The sequence below is a fragment of the Ciconia boyciana genome, chromosome 9 (genome assembly GCF_034638445.1).
Source record: "Ciconia boyciana chromosome 9, ASM3463844v1, whole genome shotgun sequence".
Lineage (NCBI taxonomy): Eukaryota > Metazoa > Chordata > Aves > Ciconiiformes > Ciconiidae > Ciconia > Ciconia boyciana.
The window spans coordinates 10,123,863-10,141,227 of NC_132942.1; the positions used below are offsets into that span (position 1 = coordinate 10,123,863).

Consider the following 17,365-nt stretch of genomic DNA (forward strand, 5'->3'; position numbering starts at 1 on the left):
ATCCCTAATTAACCCCATGTGCAGTCACTAGATGAATCACATACCCACCTGGAGAGCAGGTCCCAGAACATCAATCCTTTCACCTCCTAAAAACAGACATCTAGCATTCCAGAGCTAGACTTGCAGGCCAAGGTTCAAACCTCAGCTCCCTGAGCTGTGTTAGTAATTTTGTCCATTTATCTGCAACACAAGGACTTGTTACCTGCTCTAATCCACTCACAGTATACATATGGTTCATAAGGCTGTAAACTGAAGAGCCATATCCCTGCAGCAGTCAAAGATAACCTTCTCATGCTGTGGTCACAGTCCAAACTAGGCAACCTTTTCCCTTGTCTCTTGTTTAATGCCAATGATACAAGTTACAATACTTCTTGTCTGCACAGCATTTCACAGCAGCTTTCTCATCAGTCAGACACAGGCCAAAGTCACTGTGCTATTCTTTCAGAGCACCAATCGTGTTTCCAGACACCAGGCTTACTCTATTTACCTATCAAGGCTAAATAACAAAGTTCAGTAGAAGACCCTAGACAGGATTTCTTTACTGCCAACATAAACAGTCCCTTAAGCAGAACTGTAATGAATATATTACCATGCTATCTGTTGTAATCAATATATTATCATGCTATTACCAAATTCTTAAAATTCTTGTAGTAAGCAAAAAGGTATTAACTACAGTAGTGTTTTCTCTTGAATACATGTACACTTACCCACATAATGCATATTAAGGGCCAAGTACTTATACTGGAAGAGAGGGTTGTTGTGCAGGCTACTTCTTTGGATCTGCTGGAAGAATGAGCTGACATCCCATCTGTACAAGACATCCAACAGCATGATGCTTGGGACCCTTAGGGCCACATTTAATACTGCCTCCAACTTCTCCTTTGCAGCCATTCTCTTCCCTTTCTGTGAACTGGCAGCAAACTGTAAATAGCACAAGACAGAGAAGAGTAATCAGATCAATCTCACTGTACAAACAGCTATTAGGCTTTGTGATCATATGAATGGGGCTTCCTGTGTGGCCACAAATGACTGAATGAATCAACTGAGTCAAATTCAAATCCAGACAGGACAGCTTCTATTTTTGCTATATAAAGGTCAATTTGCTAGCAATTATTCCACAGTGATACTGTAAAATGGGGAAGGGCGGGGGCAGATTAATGGCATAAAAATGGTCAAAGGGTGTGCACTGAATAAACCTTCACTCTTATTTGCACTAATTCAGCATCCAAGACCCCAGCCAAAAGACCCCGATGTACTAGGTACTACATAAACATTAACACAATAAGCTTTAGAAAGCAAACACCAACAAAATTCAGACACTACCTCCACTTAGCTTAACACTATTTCTATGCCTCTCAAATGAAAAAACTACCAACTAAGAGAGTTCTTAAAACATTTTAGATTCACTTCCTCAGTGCAAATTGAAATAAATAATTTTCCAATACCTAAGCTTTAAAAAAAATCATGTATGGCATTCATTAACTTCCACGAATTCATATATTTATGGAATGTGAGGGCTGTGTGTTTTGAAGACTAGGACCAATAATGCAACTGTTCTACTCATTTTAATGTAATTCACCACAAGGAATCATACAAACAAAAGACCATATCCTCACTCCAGAGTACTAGAATGCAATTTAACTTCAGAGCTTGTGATCAGAGAGGATGGATGATGTAAGACAATGAAGGGTGCTCTTTTTTTGTTTGTTTGTTTTTAAACAGGAAAAAAATGATAGTCCACAACAGCATCTTGAAAGAGATCTAGTCACCAACAGGACCATTTTTAAAGAGCAAAAGGATCAGTTTCCACATACTGTCAGAGCACTGCCTTCAGCTGAGACTACCAGTTGTTCCTAAATGAAATGTGCTGGTTTTACCACATGCCACCTGCCCACCCTTGGAACAGCATTCACCCCAGGCTTTATTTGTGAGCCACCAATTCTATACACTGTATTAGAGAAGTGCAGTTGAAGTATTCATAGCCAAGGTAGGGATGATCCAGCAAGTTTTTGATCCACAAGCAGACATTCCAACAAGTAAAAACAATCACCTGCAGCATGATCAGTCCCCCGATGAGGTCAGATTTAAGAAAAGGTTCCCAATCCCAATTATTAGGGGGACAATTGGAAAGAACTGCATCCTGACCAAAGAAACAGAAAAATATGCTCTTGGAATGACACTTTAAACATAAAGTTTTACAGGACTTTATGCATATTGTCCTTGTGTAAGTTTTAGAAGTTTTTGCAGTTGTGCAAGTTTTATACTACCAAGCCAACATGGAAGTACAGCATGAAATGAAATCATGCTAATATACAGACACCAAAAAAAATCTTCCTTCTTGTACGAGGACACACACACACAATCCTCATGTGAAGTTTTATTTGTGTTGCCATGGCCAAGATGCTACCATAAACTGTTCATGTGCACACCTAAAGCCACACTGACACTTGTCAAGGCATGATGACATAAAATTAATTCACCTCAAGAAGTCAGGACAGATCAAAACTGAGATTTGGCTCAGTAAACCACAGGTTACATACAGGGCTGCTGCTTGTCACCATCTAGCCCACAGTCTAACTTTTCAAGTTATGTAAATGCAGGCAGTTTTTACAGAGCTCTTGCAACAGCTCTACAAACCTCAAAGACAGCACATCCTTCCCCTCGCACAGGAAGCGCCTCCCCGCTACAGCAGGCATCATACAATACCAGCATTTCACAATGCTTCCCAAAATGAATTAAAAGGTCAGCCAGAAGACTACAGATATTTAGAATGAACAACCAAAACCATTGCCCAAGAGCTACTACAGAATACTAGCATTCACCATTTAGTGTGAATAAAAGACGGAGTTTAAACGTATGGTATTGTACAAACAAAAGTTGGGAGCTGCACAGATTGCATACAGAGTTTTGCCAGGCTGCATATAGAGTTTTGCCAGGCTGCATATTGAAATACAAGCCTATGCTCGGCACACAGCTTAAATAATTCATATCAAAACATTTTAAGTGTCCTGGAATTTTCAAAAATCTTTGGTTTTGCCAAGTTCGCAAAATTAATTAAAACTTTGAAATTAAGCTGCCTCCTGTTTTTTCGCTAGGTTACTTTTCCAAGTAGATCAGGGCTTAGGGGTGGGCGGGAACTGACTTACAGGTTTTCACACTGTCATAAAAATACCCATGTAAAGTGACAACAAGCACCTGATTTCAAATGACATTCTCTTAACTGTCAAACCTTTTCCAGTCATCCAAACATGTAGGACAAGAAGGAAATTTTCACTTGAGTTTTCACTTTCTTTAATTACTCCAAATGCAGAATTCCATGGACTTCTCCTAATACTGAAAGTTAATTGAGGTTCAGCACATCCAAATTAAGCTGAAAAATTTTGCCTCCCAAATTCATACATGCATACATGAGAATGTAAGAGAACTGAAAAGTGCAGCATTTATATTACCTAAGAAAACAATCTACATTTCAAACCCTGTTAAAACAAAAGCAAAACAAACTTTGAAAACCACATTATGTTGCAACAGATAGGCTATGAGAAGCAGCCACTGCAACTCTGCAGCATATTCTGTCACTGACTGACAAAGCATCCAACACTAATAAGAAACCCTTTAAAATTAACTCCACTAGAAGTGCGGATGTGTTAAATAAAGCCTCAGTTGTAATTGCTGCCAAGTTCTAACAGAACGTAATACAGGCAAGCAACAAAGTCCATTGCTCTAAGCTCATTATATTGTAAAGAGCTCTCACAATACATTATTTTGATTGGTGTAAAAACAAACAAAAAACCACCACAACATTAAACCTCCAAAACCTTCAGATAAATTACGATGCCAAGAGTTGCTGGATGCTCAGACTTTTAAAAAAAAATAGGTCACTGTTGTACGTAGCCAAAAAGTGGACTTAAGAACAGGACTGGGAAGCCACTAGTTTGTGTTTCAAAAAAATTTTCCCATGATTTCAAACATGTCTCTGTTCCAAATCAGGGTAAGAGAAAGAACAGTCTTAGGAAGAACTTCAGACTTCACATCCTAAGTGAGTGCAAGCACACTTATGCTATTTGTCCAAAAGCACCTTTTAAAAATTTCCCCTCATAACTGATTAATGTTCATGGAAATGTTTTTGTTTTCTAACACAGTACTTCTCAAAAATCCTTCCCTCACCTGACATACCCATTTTGTCAAAAGTATATTCCTGGCTAGCTTTAAAGAAAACAGTAGAATTAGCAAAACATAATTTAAAAAAGAATAAAAAAATAAAAAAGACTATCACAAGTCTGTCCCAGCTCATTCCATTAGCAGAAAAATAAAAAAAAAACCAAAACCAAAAAAACCCTCAAAGATAACACACATTTTCCCTTTAATAGAAGTTTCTTTCTGAGGTTTTGTCATCACATAAAATTTTACCATTTCAACTGAAGCTGTGAATTTTGTCAGTTAAACCAGCATAACTGTTGTTTATGCACCAACTTAAATATAAATCTATCACATCACAGGCAGAAAATACTCACTGGTAAAGCAGTACAAGAGGCTGCACAAAATCTGCATCCATTTATCCAAGCAGGTGCAAAATTACATTAAGAGAGTAGAGTTTCTACATTTAGAAAGGCATTAAATATTAAGTTACTTAGTGGTTACAGAAATATACTGGAATATCTGCAAATTTAAGAGTTATTCTAATACTACTTCCACCAAAAATAACCATAGAAAGATACAGTAATTCCAGCTGGGATCAGAACTTCAAAACCAGACTTGATCCTGCAACATTCAGCCCAACATCTGTGAACAAGATGCTCATTCTCTTACAGGATTATAACCTAAAATACTTGGAAAGATTGACTAGAAACCAAAAGAGACAATTTCAACTTCTGTTCCTCACATCTGTGAAATTCTAGTTACTTTGGATATGTCCATTAACAAGCAGACTTTGATCTGTAGTCTAGTTTCCACTTTAAATTATTTTTCAGTGATACATTCTGAAACTAAAAACATCGCCAGGAAAAGCTGTTATTTTCCTATAGGGTAAACATTGCTAGATAGATCTTGAAGAGGGAAAAAGAAAAAAAAACCAAACCCAAAACAGAATATACAACTCCTATCTGTAACTATAGAAAAGTTCAGTGTCACAGTTCAAAAACTAAAATTAGACCCATCACCTGGGTTGCATTCGCGCACTCCCCAGAGCCCCTCCTTCTTGGCCTGTCCTTTCTTGGGAGCAAAAAGAAGGGAATTTGAAGTACGGAAGAATCCCATTCTTCAGAGACTTAGATCTTTATATCATCAGTTTGGGAGGGAGAAAACAAAGAAAAGAAAAGGGAAGGAACAGGACGAAAAGGTTTATCAGATATGCACTTGGAAAGTGTGTGTGAGTCTGTAGGAAAAAACCAAAACAAAAAAAACCCCACAAAAACTAGAACTCCGGAGAGCATGAGAGTCATGGATCCATCAAAACAGCTCTTTCCCATGCAGTCAGCAGCAAGAAAAGCAAAAGATGTCTTGCTCCCACACAATTTAAATTGGCTAACAAGGACAGCATTCAAAAATTTCTGCTGAGAAGGCCAGATACAGTGAGCATACCAAGTGTACTAATAAAGCAGTGAAACATTGCAGTCGTGTACGGTAACACTATTATTAGGATCCGGTCAGCATCTCCAGTAATACTCAGTTTTAGTAGTTCACTAGAGTAGTTCAGTAATTTCAAGTAATAACCAGAGAGTATTTAGCCTTCAATTTAAAGGTTTAGAGAGAGTCAGACAGCAATCAGACTACTCGATCTTGCTATGTAAGAAGTTAACGAGAATAAACGATTTTTATTCCTCCTTTTTTTCCCCATCTGGTCTAACAATATGGATTGCTATAGAGCTGCTGTGGTGGTGTGACTGGAGAACTGTTATTTCTACCTAGAAAACAAATGAATTCCTAAATTCCTACTCACCCAAGACTCATTCAGTTGTGAACTGAGGCACAGCTAAGATTAATCATTCCAAACAAATACATAACATACTTTGCGAAAAACAACTTTTACTGCACAACAAATTAGGTCAGCCTTTTATCTGTTCATAGGGACATAAGTGAACATGCATTCACAGTAAAGGCATATTAAAAATGGACAAAAACAACTAGAGACAGTTAACTGTATAGAAAAAAAATCTACATTTCCAACTTTCATTAATTCTAGCAAGTTTTATATGACGGAGAAGAAAATCAATTCAGGAAATGAGGATACATATCACAGAGCTGTGAAGTTAAAGTTTTCTTTAAAGATTTATTTCTCAAGTACATTGATACACTATAAGCAGTTCCAGTACACTCTCAATTATATAGCAAGTGTATTATTTATAGGCAGCCTGTAAAACATCCTGTGTCTTTTATTTTTCATAATAAGCAGGTAAGACCAGGGAACTGAATTCAGGGACTAACACATGTTAACAAAGGTTAACAAATCCACCAGGTATGCAGCAAAATTTTTCTGTGGATTCCTACAGGATCGGCACTCTGCCTGCATATGATCACAAGCAGATTTGACTGTGACTCAAATCCAGTCACACTAAGAGGGGCTGCTTGTTTTTTAGATCACAGATTTGATGAGTTCACTTGGGCACCTGAAAGACAGGAATCTAATTCATTAAAATAAAAATATAACTAATAATATCTTTAAATAAAATTTTCAGAAAAAAAATCTAGATTGAATCAACAAACTGAACTGCGCTGAGGTCCTTTTTAACTCTACAGTTTCTTGCCAGTCCAAGGTTTGGTTTATTAACTAGTTATTCAGCAATTTTTTTTGCTGTCACAGCCATGTTTGCAAGCCCACACTTACAAGCCTGCCCAACCACATTTGTATCAGCACATTCTGAGAAAATCTGGGCAGCAATCCCAAAGAGCCTCTGCAGAGGATAGCATACCCAGAGGACCTGCACACAGAGCATTAATGACAGCCCAAGATGATGCAGTCTGTGACAACCCACCTCAGAGAGCGGGATCACAGGAAGACCAGCCACTCAAGTAAAGCTGGCATACCCAATCAACCTCACAAAAAAAATTGCAACCCAAATGTGTTACCAGGATGAAGTTACCTGACAGGATGAAATATATTTCATCCTCCACAGTTGCTCATTTAGTTTTTAGCCATTTCAGATACAGACACAGCCTATGTTTAGAGCCTGCAATGCCAAGAACTAGTTACCTGACTGGTTAGAAGCTAAAATATAAAATAAGACTTTCAAGATCTCTCTAGGTCAATATTGATAGTTTCCATTGCTGCTGCTTCCTTAGCTATTTAAGTCCTGTAAATAAAGAGCATCAGTTTCCAGGCCTGTCAAATAGGCAGCTTAGCTTGCTGCAGTACCCAACTCGTGCAACAGAAACATCAAATGGTGAAAACACTTAGAAAAGTCCCTTTTAAAACATGTTCAAACTCAAGACATGCAACCAAAAAAATTTTCCAGAAAAACTCCACGAGATTAAGTACCCACTTCTGAATGTTCCTTTCAAGTACACAACTAATTACCAAGCAGCAGGGCTTCTCCAAAATGAAAGGAAATGTTATAAAAGTAAAGGCAGGGAAACTGGCACATGGCTGTCTGAATCATATTGAAGGCACTAGACATGAACATGCACTTAAAAAGCAAAACTACCGTGAACCGTCCACTTTATAACCACATCAAACATTGCCAGGTGCATTTGGAGCTAAAAATGGACTCAAGAGAGCAAATCATCACAGAAATATGAAGAGTTCCAGAGGACTGAAAGAGAAGCTATCCGCAAGTCTGTGTGAAGAGGAGGAAACCAACTCAAGTTTAGCAAACAGCTTAGAGAATGTTTTTGAGAGTGCAACATGAAACATTAAGCAGGCTTATACAGTTTTCCACAACACACTCATTCGTTCACATCTTATTGGCATGATGTGCCTTTCTGCATCTGCACCATGGACTCCAGCTGCTGAACTGGAGCGAGATACTAATCTCTTTCCATCATCTCCAAAGGACAGAACTCCCCAGTATTTCTTCCAACACACGTTGCTCAGTTCATATTTCCATCAGAATTCGGTTACTTTAACATCAGTAGTTCCTCCTAAGACTGATATAAACAAGGTGAATCCTGTGTTTTAGACAAGCAGCAGCTTTATGGTGCTCTCTATTTTGACGATCCTTCCACATAATGGTGGTCACAAAGACAACTATTTCCTAATGCTAATGAGTTTAGGGATGAATAAAATTAAATCCTTTCATGACATGGCTCAAAAAACAGCAGCTGATGACCATAGTTATTAAAACTAACTAGAAACAAAAAGGTACAGTTTCTCATGCACAGGCAGCTCATCATTTAAGATAACTGGAAAAATAAGCCAAGGTTGCAGATAAACCAAAGTTACAGGGTGCAATAGCTTAACAGTTCTCACCTTAAAAAAATATCTTTTTCAATGTTTAAATCTATCTTCACTGACCTACAAACAAAAGTGATCAAAGAAACTAATTAAAAATTATTTCCTTCTTCCCCTCCCAAGTTTGATCTCTGGGGCTACATTACACACACAAAAAAAAGACTAATACAAATATAACTAAAAGTATCCAAGACCCAAGTCCACAAAACAAGTTAAGAGAAACTCTTGTACTAAAAACTGCAGAAGAAACAAATACAGCAACACCTACAGACTTGAAAAAAAAGTGTTTTGAATGAGATCACAAATGGCTAATAGTTATGAGTCAACCGTTACAAAAATCTCCTTTTTCACTGACAAACAAAAGCCTTTTTTTTGCCTAACGTCTACTATTCTCCCAGGTTTACCGATACTTACGTGCATTAAACAAGAAAACCCACTTTTTTTCACTTTATTCCCCCAATCACATTATTTATGCAGCAGTCCCCCCAAAAAAGATAGTGCAACCAAAAGATAAGAATCCCTCTAAGAACGACCATCTGTCACAAGTGTACTTAGTACACGGAATCACTCTCAATCATAGAAAAAACCCTGAAAAATCTAATCACAAACCTTATTTTAAAAGGCTACAGAAGGTCTCAAAAAAATCGACTAACATGACATAAGTAGGAAAGAGAGAAAAAGCCCTGTTCTTCACGCTACGGAGAAACTGCTTCTTACATAAGCATTACCATATGCTTTAGGGCCCGTCTCCAGGAGGGAATAACCGGGCCTCCCCTCTTCCCACCTGACCGCCTGAATCCAGGCCCACGACAGAGCTCCGTGTCTCACCCGTGAAGGCGTGCGGCGTCTGGCCACCAGAAAAAGGGTTAAGGGATATTTACAGCCGGCTGCGGAAACCAGAAGGTAAAGCCAGACCCCAGAGAGGGAGGGGAGCACCGCAACCTCCACAGCGAAGCCAGCACCTCGGTCACGACTGCAGCACCGAGCAACTCATCCTCTGGGCCTGAGCCAAGCTCCACAGCCGGGCCGAGCACACGTACGCATGCATGCAGGCGTGCAAACTCTACGACCCCCCCCTCCACGCACACTCCTCAACCGGCGACTTATTTCCTGCCCGCCGCCTGCCAGGCGAAACTCTCGTATTCATCCCCGCCGCTGCAGAAAGCCCCTCGCATCCTTCCCCGGGCCCCGCGCAGCTCCGCCGCCTTTGAACTCTAGTAACCCCCTGCCAAGCTCGCTGCAAGCCAACGCAGGCGGAGGGAAGGGGGGGGGGGGAGGAAGAGGAAGGGGGGGGGAGGGGGGCGCTGCGCACAGGAAAGGTTGGGGAAACCCCGCCATACAAACGAGCACCCACGGACACGCACACGCGTGCAAGCAGCGGGGTGCGCGGAGGTGCGCCCCGGGCTCTGCCCACCCGCGCGCACAAGCGGCGGGGGCGGCGCGCGCCCCCGCACGCGCACGGGGGGGGGTGTGGGCGGGGGGCGCCTGGGCCCTCGCGACGCACTGAGGGGCGGGGGAGGGGCACGCGCATGTCTGAGGCGGCGGGTGGGGAATCACCTGGGCCGGCGGGGTCGTCGTCGTCGTCGTCGTCGTCGCCTCCTCCTCCTCCTCCTCCTCCTCGTCGCCTCCTCCTCCTCCTCCTCCTCCTCCCTCTCTTGCTCCCCGGTAGCGCGGCGGGGCTCCGCGCTTCACAGCGACGGCGGCGGCTCGGTGCCCGGCGGCGGCAGAGCGGCTCCTCGAGGCACCATGGCCGCGCCGCGCCGCCTCAGGGCGCCGACACCCCACGGCCCCACAGACGGGTGGCCATGGCCCCGCTGCCTGTGCGAGCGCGCCGCCCCGCTCCGCGCATGCGCCCGCCCCTCCCGCAGTACCGCCCCGCGCGCCCGCCGCCGTCCGCCCGCGCTGGAGCGGCGCAGCGCACCCGCGCAGCGGCTCCTCCGCTGCTGCGCTGCCCTCCGCTGCAAACGTGCCCGGGGACCGGGGGGGAGAGAGGAGAACGCGCTGTTGGGGTGGAAAGCAGAGCTTTGGGTGGAAAGCGCCGTGTTGAGCGTAGGAATTTGGCCGGGGAGGCTGCGCGCACTTGCGCGCCGCGGAGAGGGCTCCCTGCCAGCCAGCGGGGCTCTGCCCTTAACGCCGGGGCAGCTCGGCGCTAGCCGCCCTCTCGTCACGCTGTTACCCTTCGCCCCACCCCCGAAAAGGCAGAGGTTTGGGTTTAAATTCCGATGGGAGACCAGGGTTTTAGTTTTGGTTTGGTTTGGGGTCCTCCGGGACGTGAAGGGCTCCTCAGGGCAGCTGCGAGTCTGAAAGATGACTCACAAGAGTCAGCCAGCAAAATTTGAGGTAGTGTCTGGGCAGATGTCTGAAAAGGCGGCTCAGCTATTTTAATAATAGTCTGTACTGGCCTTGTGGAACACAAAATGCTGTATTAATTTAAAATACTAAAGTTGACTCGGGTTTTTCCAGTGGAGTACTGCAGAATCTATAGTCACCTTTGTTGTGAGACCAACCAGAAAAATAGCAGACTTCTTGTTCTGCATTGTCATATTTCAGATGGGGACCTGTGCTAGGGGCAGCTCCCTCACAGCACAGCCCCCTGTGCAGGAGCTCATGCTTCACAGTCTACACTCACAGCCCTCGCATGAAAAGTCTCACTAACATTACTCATTCTGTAAAGGTTGCAGGGCCAGGGCCTAGCATGCACTCTTCAGTGCTTAGGAAAAGATGTGACCCAAGAGAAGTCATGTTTTTTACCTTAATGTTTGAAAAATTACAAAGCCACGTTGTCTGGGACTTGAAAAAGCTTTGCTGCAGTGAGGAATGAGGGAATACACTGAACTGGAAAATCCTGTAGTTCACAAGGGTTGGGCTAGCCAACTTAATTGCTTTTTTCCTTCCATCTCTAATGAGGACTGGAGCATTCACAGATGTAGGTATTAACAATGCGTAGCCTCAATACAATGTCTTTATGAAGTAGAGATATTAAAATAAGGGGTTTGGGTGTCTGTCCACATTCTGCTTTGCAAAATTACCTTTGTCTCAGTACCCAAAGGTTTTCAAAATACCAGAAGAAAAAGGTAGTTTGAACACGTCTGTGTTAACTTCTATCAAAACTGGTAGGGCTCTGCCCTGCTGTATACTTGGGTGGTTGTATTTGGTGTTAATACTGGACCTGTCTTCTCCCAAACTCCGGTCAGCTCAGAATGCAGCAGAAAGGAGACCAAATGGTGCAACTGACTGTGGTCTCCCACACGGAAGCCTTTGCTCAGGCACCATAGAGGAGCTCAGCTTACTGATACAATTTTTCACAAGCTTCAGATTTTAACACTATTTTAAAAATAACAGGCTTTTTTTATTGTAAAGCTTTTAGTTTAAAGCTATCAGTTCATGCAAAGATTCCTAAACTCAGTAATTCTTCTCTTTAGAAAGAGCAAATAAGCATGTCCAGCCAAACTAAGGACACGCATATACATGTGATTATTACTCATAAGCACTTTGTGTTCTGGTCAGGCTTATAAGGATCATACAGACCCTTCTGCACAGGGCTTCTCTGAGCCACTGAGTTCTCTCCTAAGCCGTTAGTTTCCTCATTTGCCACTTAACAGGTCCCTGCGTGACAAGTGCTTGCAGCTCTCGTTTTATGCATCTTTTTATTAATCATGCCACTATCACCTAATTCTTTTGTTCTGTCTGGGGTACACACACTGCTCCAAACCCTGGACTCCTGCAGGGAACATGGGAAAACAATGGCTTCACTAGTCTCCAGCCACCCCATTGCTCTGCCTGGCTCAGCCTACTCACTACTGCGTCACTGCTCACTAATACTTGCCAGTACCCCACTTCTTATCACAAGGAGTATGAACCAGCTGTCATATAAGGCATAAGAATTTCAGCTTCATTTCTAGGGCCTGCTTGTCTTCTCATGCCGTACATGGAAAAAAAATCATGAGTCACTTCTTTTCTGTTCTTTGCAGGCTTGGTTCAACGCTGACTGAGGTCAGGGGCGATGGTGCGGGATCTCTAAGTCCTACCGCCTGTCTGCACTGCAGCTTCTGAGAAAAAAAGACAGCAAGCAGCAGAGAGAGACAAATACATATTCACAACTGTAGACAGCGACAGGTATTTACAGGAGATGGAGTGTAAATCTCTATTATTATTTTAGAAGTAATTATATCATGAAAGTATTGTAGCAAATCACCAAAGTTCTCGCTTCAGTTTGCAAGCAAACAATAGGAGCTGAACCCCACCTTTATTTCATTCTATCATCTCTGAGCATTTAATTGTGAAAATGTGTTACTTCACAAAAGCACAGCCCTTCTAATGGACAGATCAGGTATGTGGTGTTACCAGTGTCTGGTCAGGCATGTCTTTTTAAAAGCACCTCAACTTTCTGCTTCATTTATCTGGAATTTTAAAAGCCTTTCCTGCATTTGACACTGGATGGCTAAGAATTCAAATTCAATGATTGCTTATCTCTCATTATTAACAGAGGCATTTGGATTCCAAACTTTCAGTGATTAGCAACTGAGGACTAAAGGGGGCCACTATGGTGACATCTCATTAAAACTTTCAAAAGACCTTCTCAGAGTTCAGATAATGTGGAAGCTTGATTTGTCCATGTGGATGGACAAATGCCAGCACCCCAAACTGCTTACAATGAAAATCCCTCATAAGAATTCTCAAGAGGAGCAAAATAAGCTGACATGGAAAGACACTGCATGCCTAAGGTGGACAGTAACATGGGCAGTTTTATTTGAAGCATTTTACAAGCCATTGTTTCAAAAAATATTCATACACATATATGTATAAGCAAAAGAATGTCTTAACAAGTAGGTTATATTGCATAAAGTCAGACAAAAGTTAAATAACACAAAAATTAAGATTGCCTGGAAACCTAATTTTGGTGCTTTGTATATGCCTTACAATACTGATAGCAGCCAGCCCCAAAAGCCTGTTCTCTTCTTGCAATTTTATCCCATTCAGTAAATGAAGGAACAAATAAACTGTAATTCCTGCAGAAACACATACCCAGACATAGGAATTGGGAGCATTATTGGGTCCCACAACAGCAACAGAGCCAGTGCATCTCTTTCTCTGATTTACCTACTCTCACTCTGTAGTCCCATCTCAGAAATTCCCTGCTTTTCCCTATTTGTGACCCTATTTCGTAAATTTCTCCCCATCACTTAGCTTCTCATCGACCCTCGTTTTTCCTCTCATTCTCACTGCTTTCCAGAGCTGTTTCTAGCAATTCAGCTAGTTCCAGTTTCTCAATTTCGTATTTATTTTCACTCTCTTCAGGAAACCACTTCTGCAATATCTCTGATAATTACGTATCTTATATGATTACATATATTTTTACCACTTTCATAACACTGGAGAGCGCTGACTCCAAACAAATAAACAGCTGCTGTGATTTACAACTTACCTAAAGGAAAGCCATACCAATCTCTATGTTGAGAAGCTAGAGAGCTGGGTGGTGACGTAAGGAAAGTGATGAATCAGGTTTTGTTCGGCAAACAAAAGCATCACAGTTCTCTCCCAAGATCCCTTGCCAGTGGGGCATAATCTAGAATACAAAGAATCGAAGTAAATAAAATAAAAATAATTGGGCTGAATAGTGGCAGAAGAATAACAGTTGCATTCAGAAAGTGGAGAATCATATGGTATACTGGTACAAGCCTCTAGTATTTATAATGTCTCACAGTGCCAACATTAATTAAATAATCCTGAAAATCTCCTATAAGGAAACTATATAAATATTATTCTAACCTCCACTTTACTGATAAGGAAGCTGAGACAGAGACTTACTGTATTAGTGATAACTTGAAAATGTGTTTCATTTCAAACTTGAGACATTTCCATGTCTCCAGCAGAGCTGCCAGCTACTAAAGCACACCACATTATTGAACACTGGAAATTCAGCTCTCGGTGTTTTGCCCTGAGTCACACAGTGACTCAGAATCAGAGCTTGCATTCAAATGCTACATTTCTAGGGCACAGTGATGGCAGCATCCAGTAAACCACGCTGTCTGTTGTATTACATTTAAATGGTCACGAACCGCACAGAAGGCTTGCACACACATCTGCATTGGGCTGGAACCACTTGGATGGTATAGACTTGAAGAGTTCGACGTTCTCAGACATCATTGCTTTTACCACGTGCTTAGAACAAATTATAAAACAGAGAAAAAGGACTGGGGAAAAGCAGTAAATAAGAAAGTATTTTAGGAAATAGTAAAAAGAGTCGAGAGGGGAAACCAAAAAGCGTAAACCAGATTAAAATACACTGGTACCAAGCTGTATTTTAAGGATTCTTCTATTCCTAGTGCAGAATATGGGCTCTTCTCTAGATTTTTTCCTAACGTGGGTTCAATTTAGAAGTGGGGTAGAGAGACTGGTGCATATCCAAATGAGTTTTCTGAACCAAAAAGCAATCTGAAAAAAAAAAAAAAGTTGCAAAACCTTCAAATCTGGGATGTTGGCCCATTCATAGTCTGTGTCACATTAACATCTGCACTGACTCTCCCCCATTAAAGTCACTGAATATAACAAATATTTAGCATCTCTCAGCCCTGCAATATCATCACCTTTTGCTTTTCTAATTCCTTAGATCACAGAGATGTGATCTAATATTTTTCTTAATTCTCAAAGCAACCTTTTGAGCTTTCCACACGGTTTTCAGCTTTAAATGATGATTTTAAAGGATTCTTACCTAGCATCCCACAGAGTTGCTAGTGGGGATTTTGTACTCCTATATGCAGCACAAAGAGCAATTTAGGAGATGAGCTCCTAGGCTTCAGTAGTTATGCACGGGAGCGTATTCCTCAAAACACTCAGAAATGCTTGCTGTGAACATGAGGTACTGGAAGGGAGCCAGCAGGCATCAATTTGACATGCAGTCACTTTTTTTATTTCACCTTGAAGCATCCCAGGACGTAGTGCACATTAAGGTGAAAGGGAATGTGCATTTGCTTTAAAATTTCCCCACTGCTTTTCCTTCCTCCTTGCTCTGGTAGTTTACCACATTGTAAACCCACGGCGTACCACCACAAAACAAACTCCTCAGTACAAAGAAACGATTATGCTGTTTGGGCTCTGAATTGTAATTATATGGTCTTAGTCAAATTACTTTACCACTTTGCACTTATTAATGTTAGGATTGAGCACCACCATGCGTTTTCACAGCTAAGTAAAAGGACGTATTTATCTGTGCCACATGAATGTTGACAGGATCAGAGCATTTTTCAACAGTGCCTAGTGCCTAGTCATAGCTTGGGATACTAAAACACCAGTATCATACCAGAAATGAAATATGCAGAAATACTTATACTTTTTCATATTACTCCTCAAACAGAAAAAAAAAACCCCAAACAAAACCAAAACCCTACTACCTCCTCTTCAAGAGAGCTTTTTAAAAGCCAACCAGAAAATAATAAAAAATATTTTAGAAGATTACAAATAGAGAGGTGATCACATGATATATCATTTTTGTAGCCTGAATTTTTAAACAGGCCTGAAGGGTGCATAGTTTTATGACAGGGTGTGACTTTAATTACTAGTTGCGGCTTTGGAAGTTTTCCGGCACTACTGTAGTGTGCTGCCTCTGTGCGGAGGACAACTGTGTGTTGTTAAAGGAAAAAGCAAACCCTTCGTGACTGGGATACATACATAACAACTGGTTTTACGTGGATTTATGTGCAGTCAGAAGCTAAACTTGTCATGAATGGTCACTAGAGTACTCTCCCATTTGTACCACTCTTTTGGAAACCAAAGTGCTTTTATGCTAAAACCTGAATAGAGAACAGAACTCAAAATACATATCCAGGCAGGAAATACATTAAATTCATATCCACTCAGGAAAGAAATCAGGCTTCTATGTGTTTTTTTTTTATACTGCACTTCTTCACTGAGATTTACTTACACTAGGAACGGCTCTTAAAAGTTACAGCAACCATTCTGAAGAAACTTGTACTTGGTGCGCAGCTGCTTACCTCTGCTCTTTTGTTACCTTCCCTATTTATCACCAAACGAGAAAGAGAGAGAAAAGTTATCTAACCTCTCTACAGAGCAAGACCTAAGATGAGGAAGGACTGAAACTTTCACTTCCTCCCTCAAATTTAACAGCGTCTCTGCTGATGCCAAGGGGAACTGCAGTCCGTACCATCTCCACTTGATTTCACGTATGTAGGAAACCAGACTTTACCGCAGAACAATTTTTTTTCCTTTAAACTATTTCTGCAAAGCAGAATACCTGAGTGCAAAGGGCCATCTTTGTGCAAAATACACTTTTTCTTCTACATCCGTTGTCCATGCACAAAACCACTGCAGCCGAAGCCAGTTCCCGAGAACCCCAACAGCAGCTGAGAAGTGACCCTTGATTCAACAGACACAAAAAGATAATATGCTTGTAAAGAGTCAGCTCAGAAACTAATTAAGTTTTGAGTCAGGATCCCTGGCTGCAGAGCAATCTCCTTTCAGGGTTAATAACGAAAAAGAGACACTGGTGGCAATAGCTGCACACGGACGTGGCCTCTACCGGCCTCCCTGGGGCCCAAGCTGAGCTCTGGTGGGGCTCCGGTGCAGTTCAGCCTCACAGCCGGCGATGAGGGGAGTGCGGGGATCCGGGCAGGACCCTCGCTCCGCGGCTGCCGTGGATGTTACCTCACAAAACCGCGATTTCCTGCGTGAACCCGACGGGAGCAGCCCCGAGCTCTCCTCAGGTAGGCGTGCGAGGAAAGCTGTGCTTCTCGTTAAAGAAGGTGAAACCTCTCCCTCGCCTCACAGCCTGACCGGTACAAGAACAGGCAGGATCACCCCGCCCTCCCCATCACCGCTCGGTCAGCGGTGACCGGGCCCGCCGGGGCGAGCAGCGGCCGCACGGGCGGCTCCCACGGCGGGCCGCCCGAGCCCTGCTCGGGGATGACCGTTCCGGCAGGAAGCCACGGCCCGGCCGAGAGCCCGAGCCTGGCCCGCTGGCTCCGG

General features: G+C 42.4%; 1 protein-coding gene across 10 annotated transcripts in view; it reads right to left on the bottom strand.

Moving 5' to 3' along the window:
• Positions 1-17,292, bottom strand: part of RNF145 (ring finger protein 145) — a 54,662-nt gene extending 37,370 nt beyond the window's left edge. Inside the window, exons 1-4 of one of the 10 annotated variants that reach the window (XM_072873575.1) lie at positions 17,045-17,292; positions 16,635-16,756; positions 13,809-14,818; positions 708-921 (exon numbers count right to left, since the gene is read on the bottom strand). In XM_072873575.1, coding sequence (XP_072729676.1) covers positions 708-891 — 184 coding nt within the window. In that variant the 5' untranslated portion in view covers positions 892-921; positions 13,809-14,818; positions 16,635-16,756; positions 17,045-17,292. Of the gene's footprint in view, positions 1-707; positions 922-2,050; positions 2,141-8,401; positions 8,423-9,111; positions 9,395-9,469; positions 9,586-9,940; positions 9,976-10,010; positions 10,229-13,808; positions 14,819-16,634 lie in introns of those variants that run through there. The other 9 variants (XM_072873577.1, XM_072873576.1, XM_072873578.1 and 6 more) reach the window with 9 other exon arrangements.
• Positions 17,293-17,365: the final 73 nt, after the last annotated feature.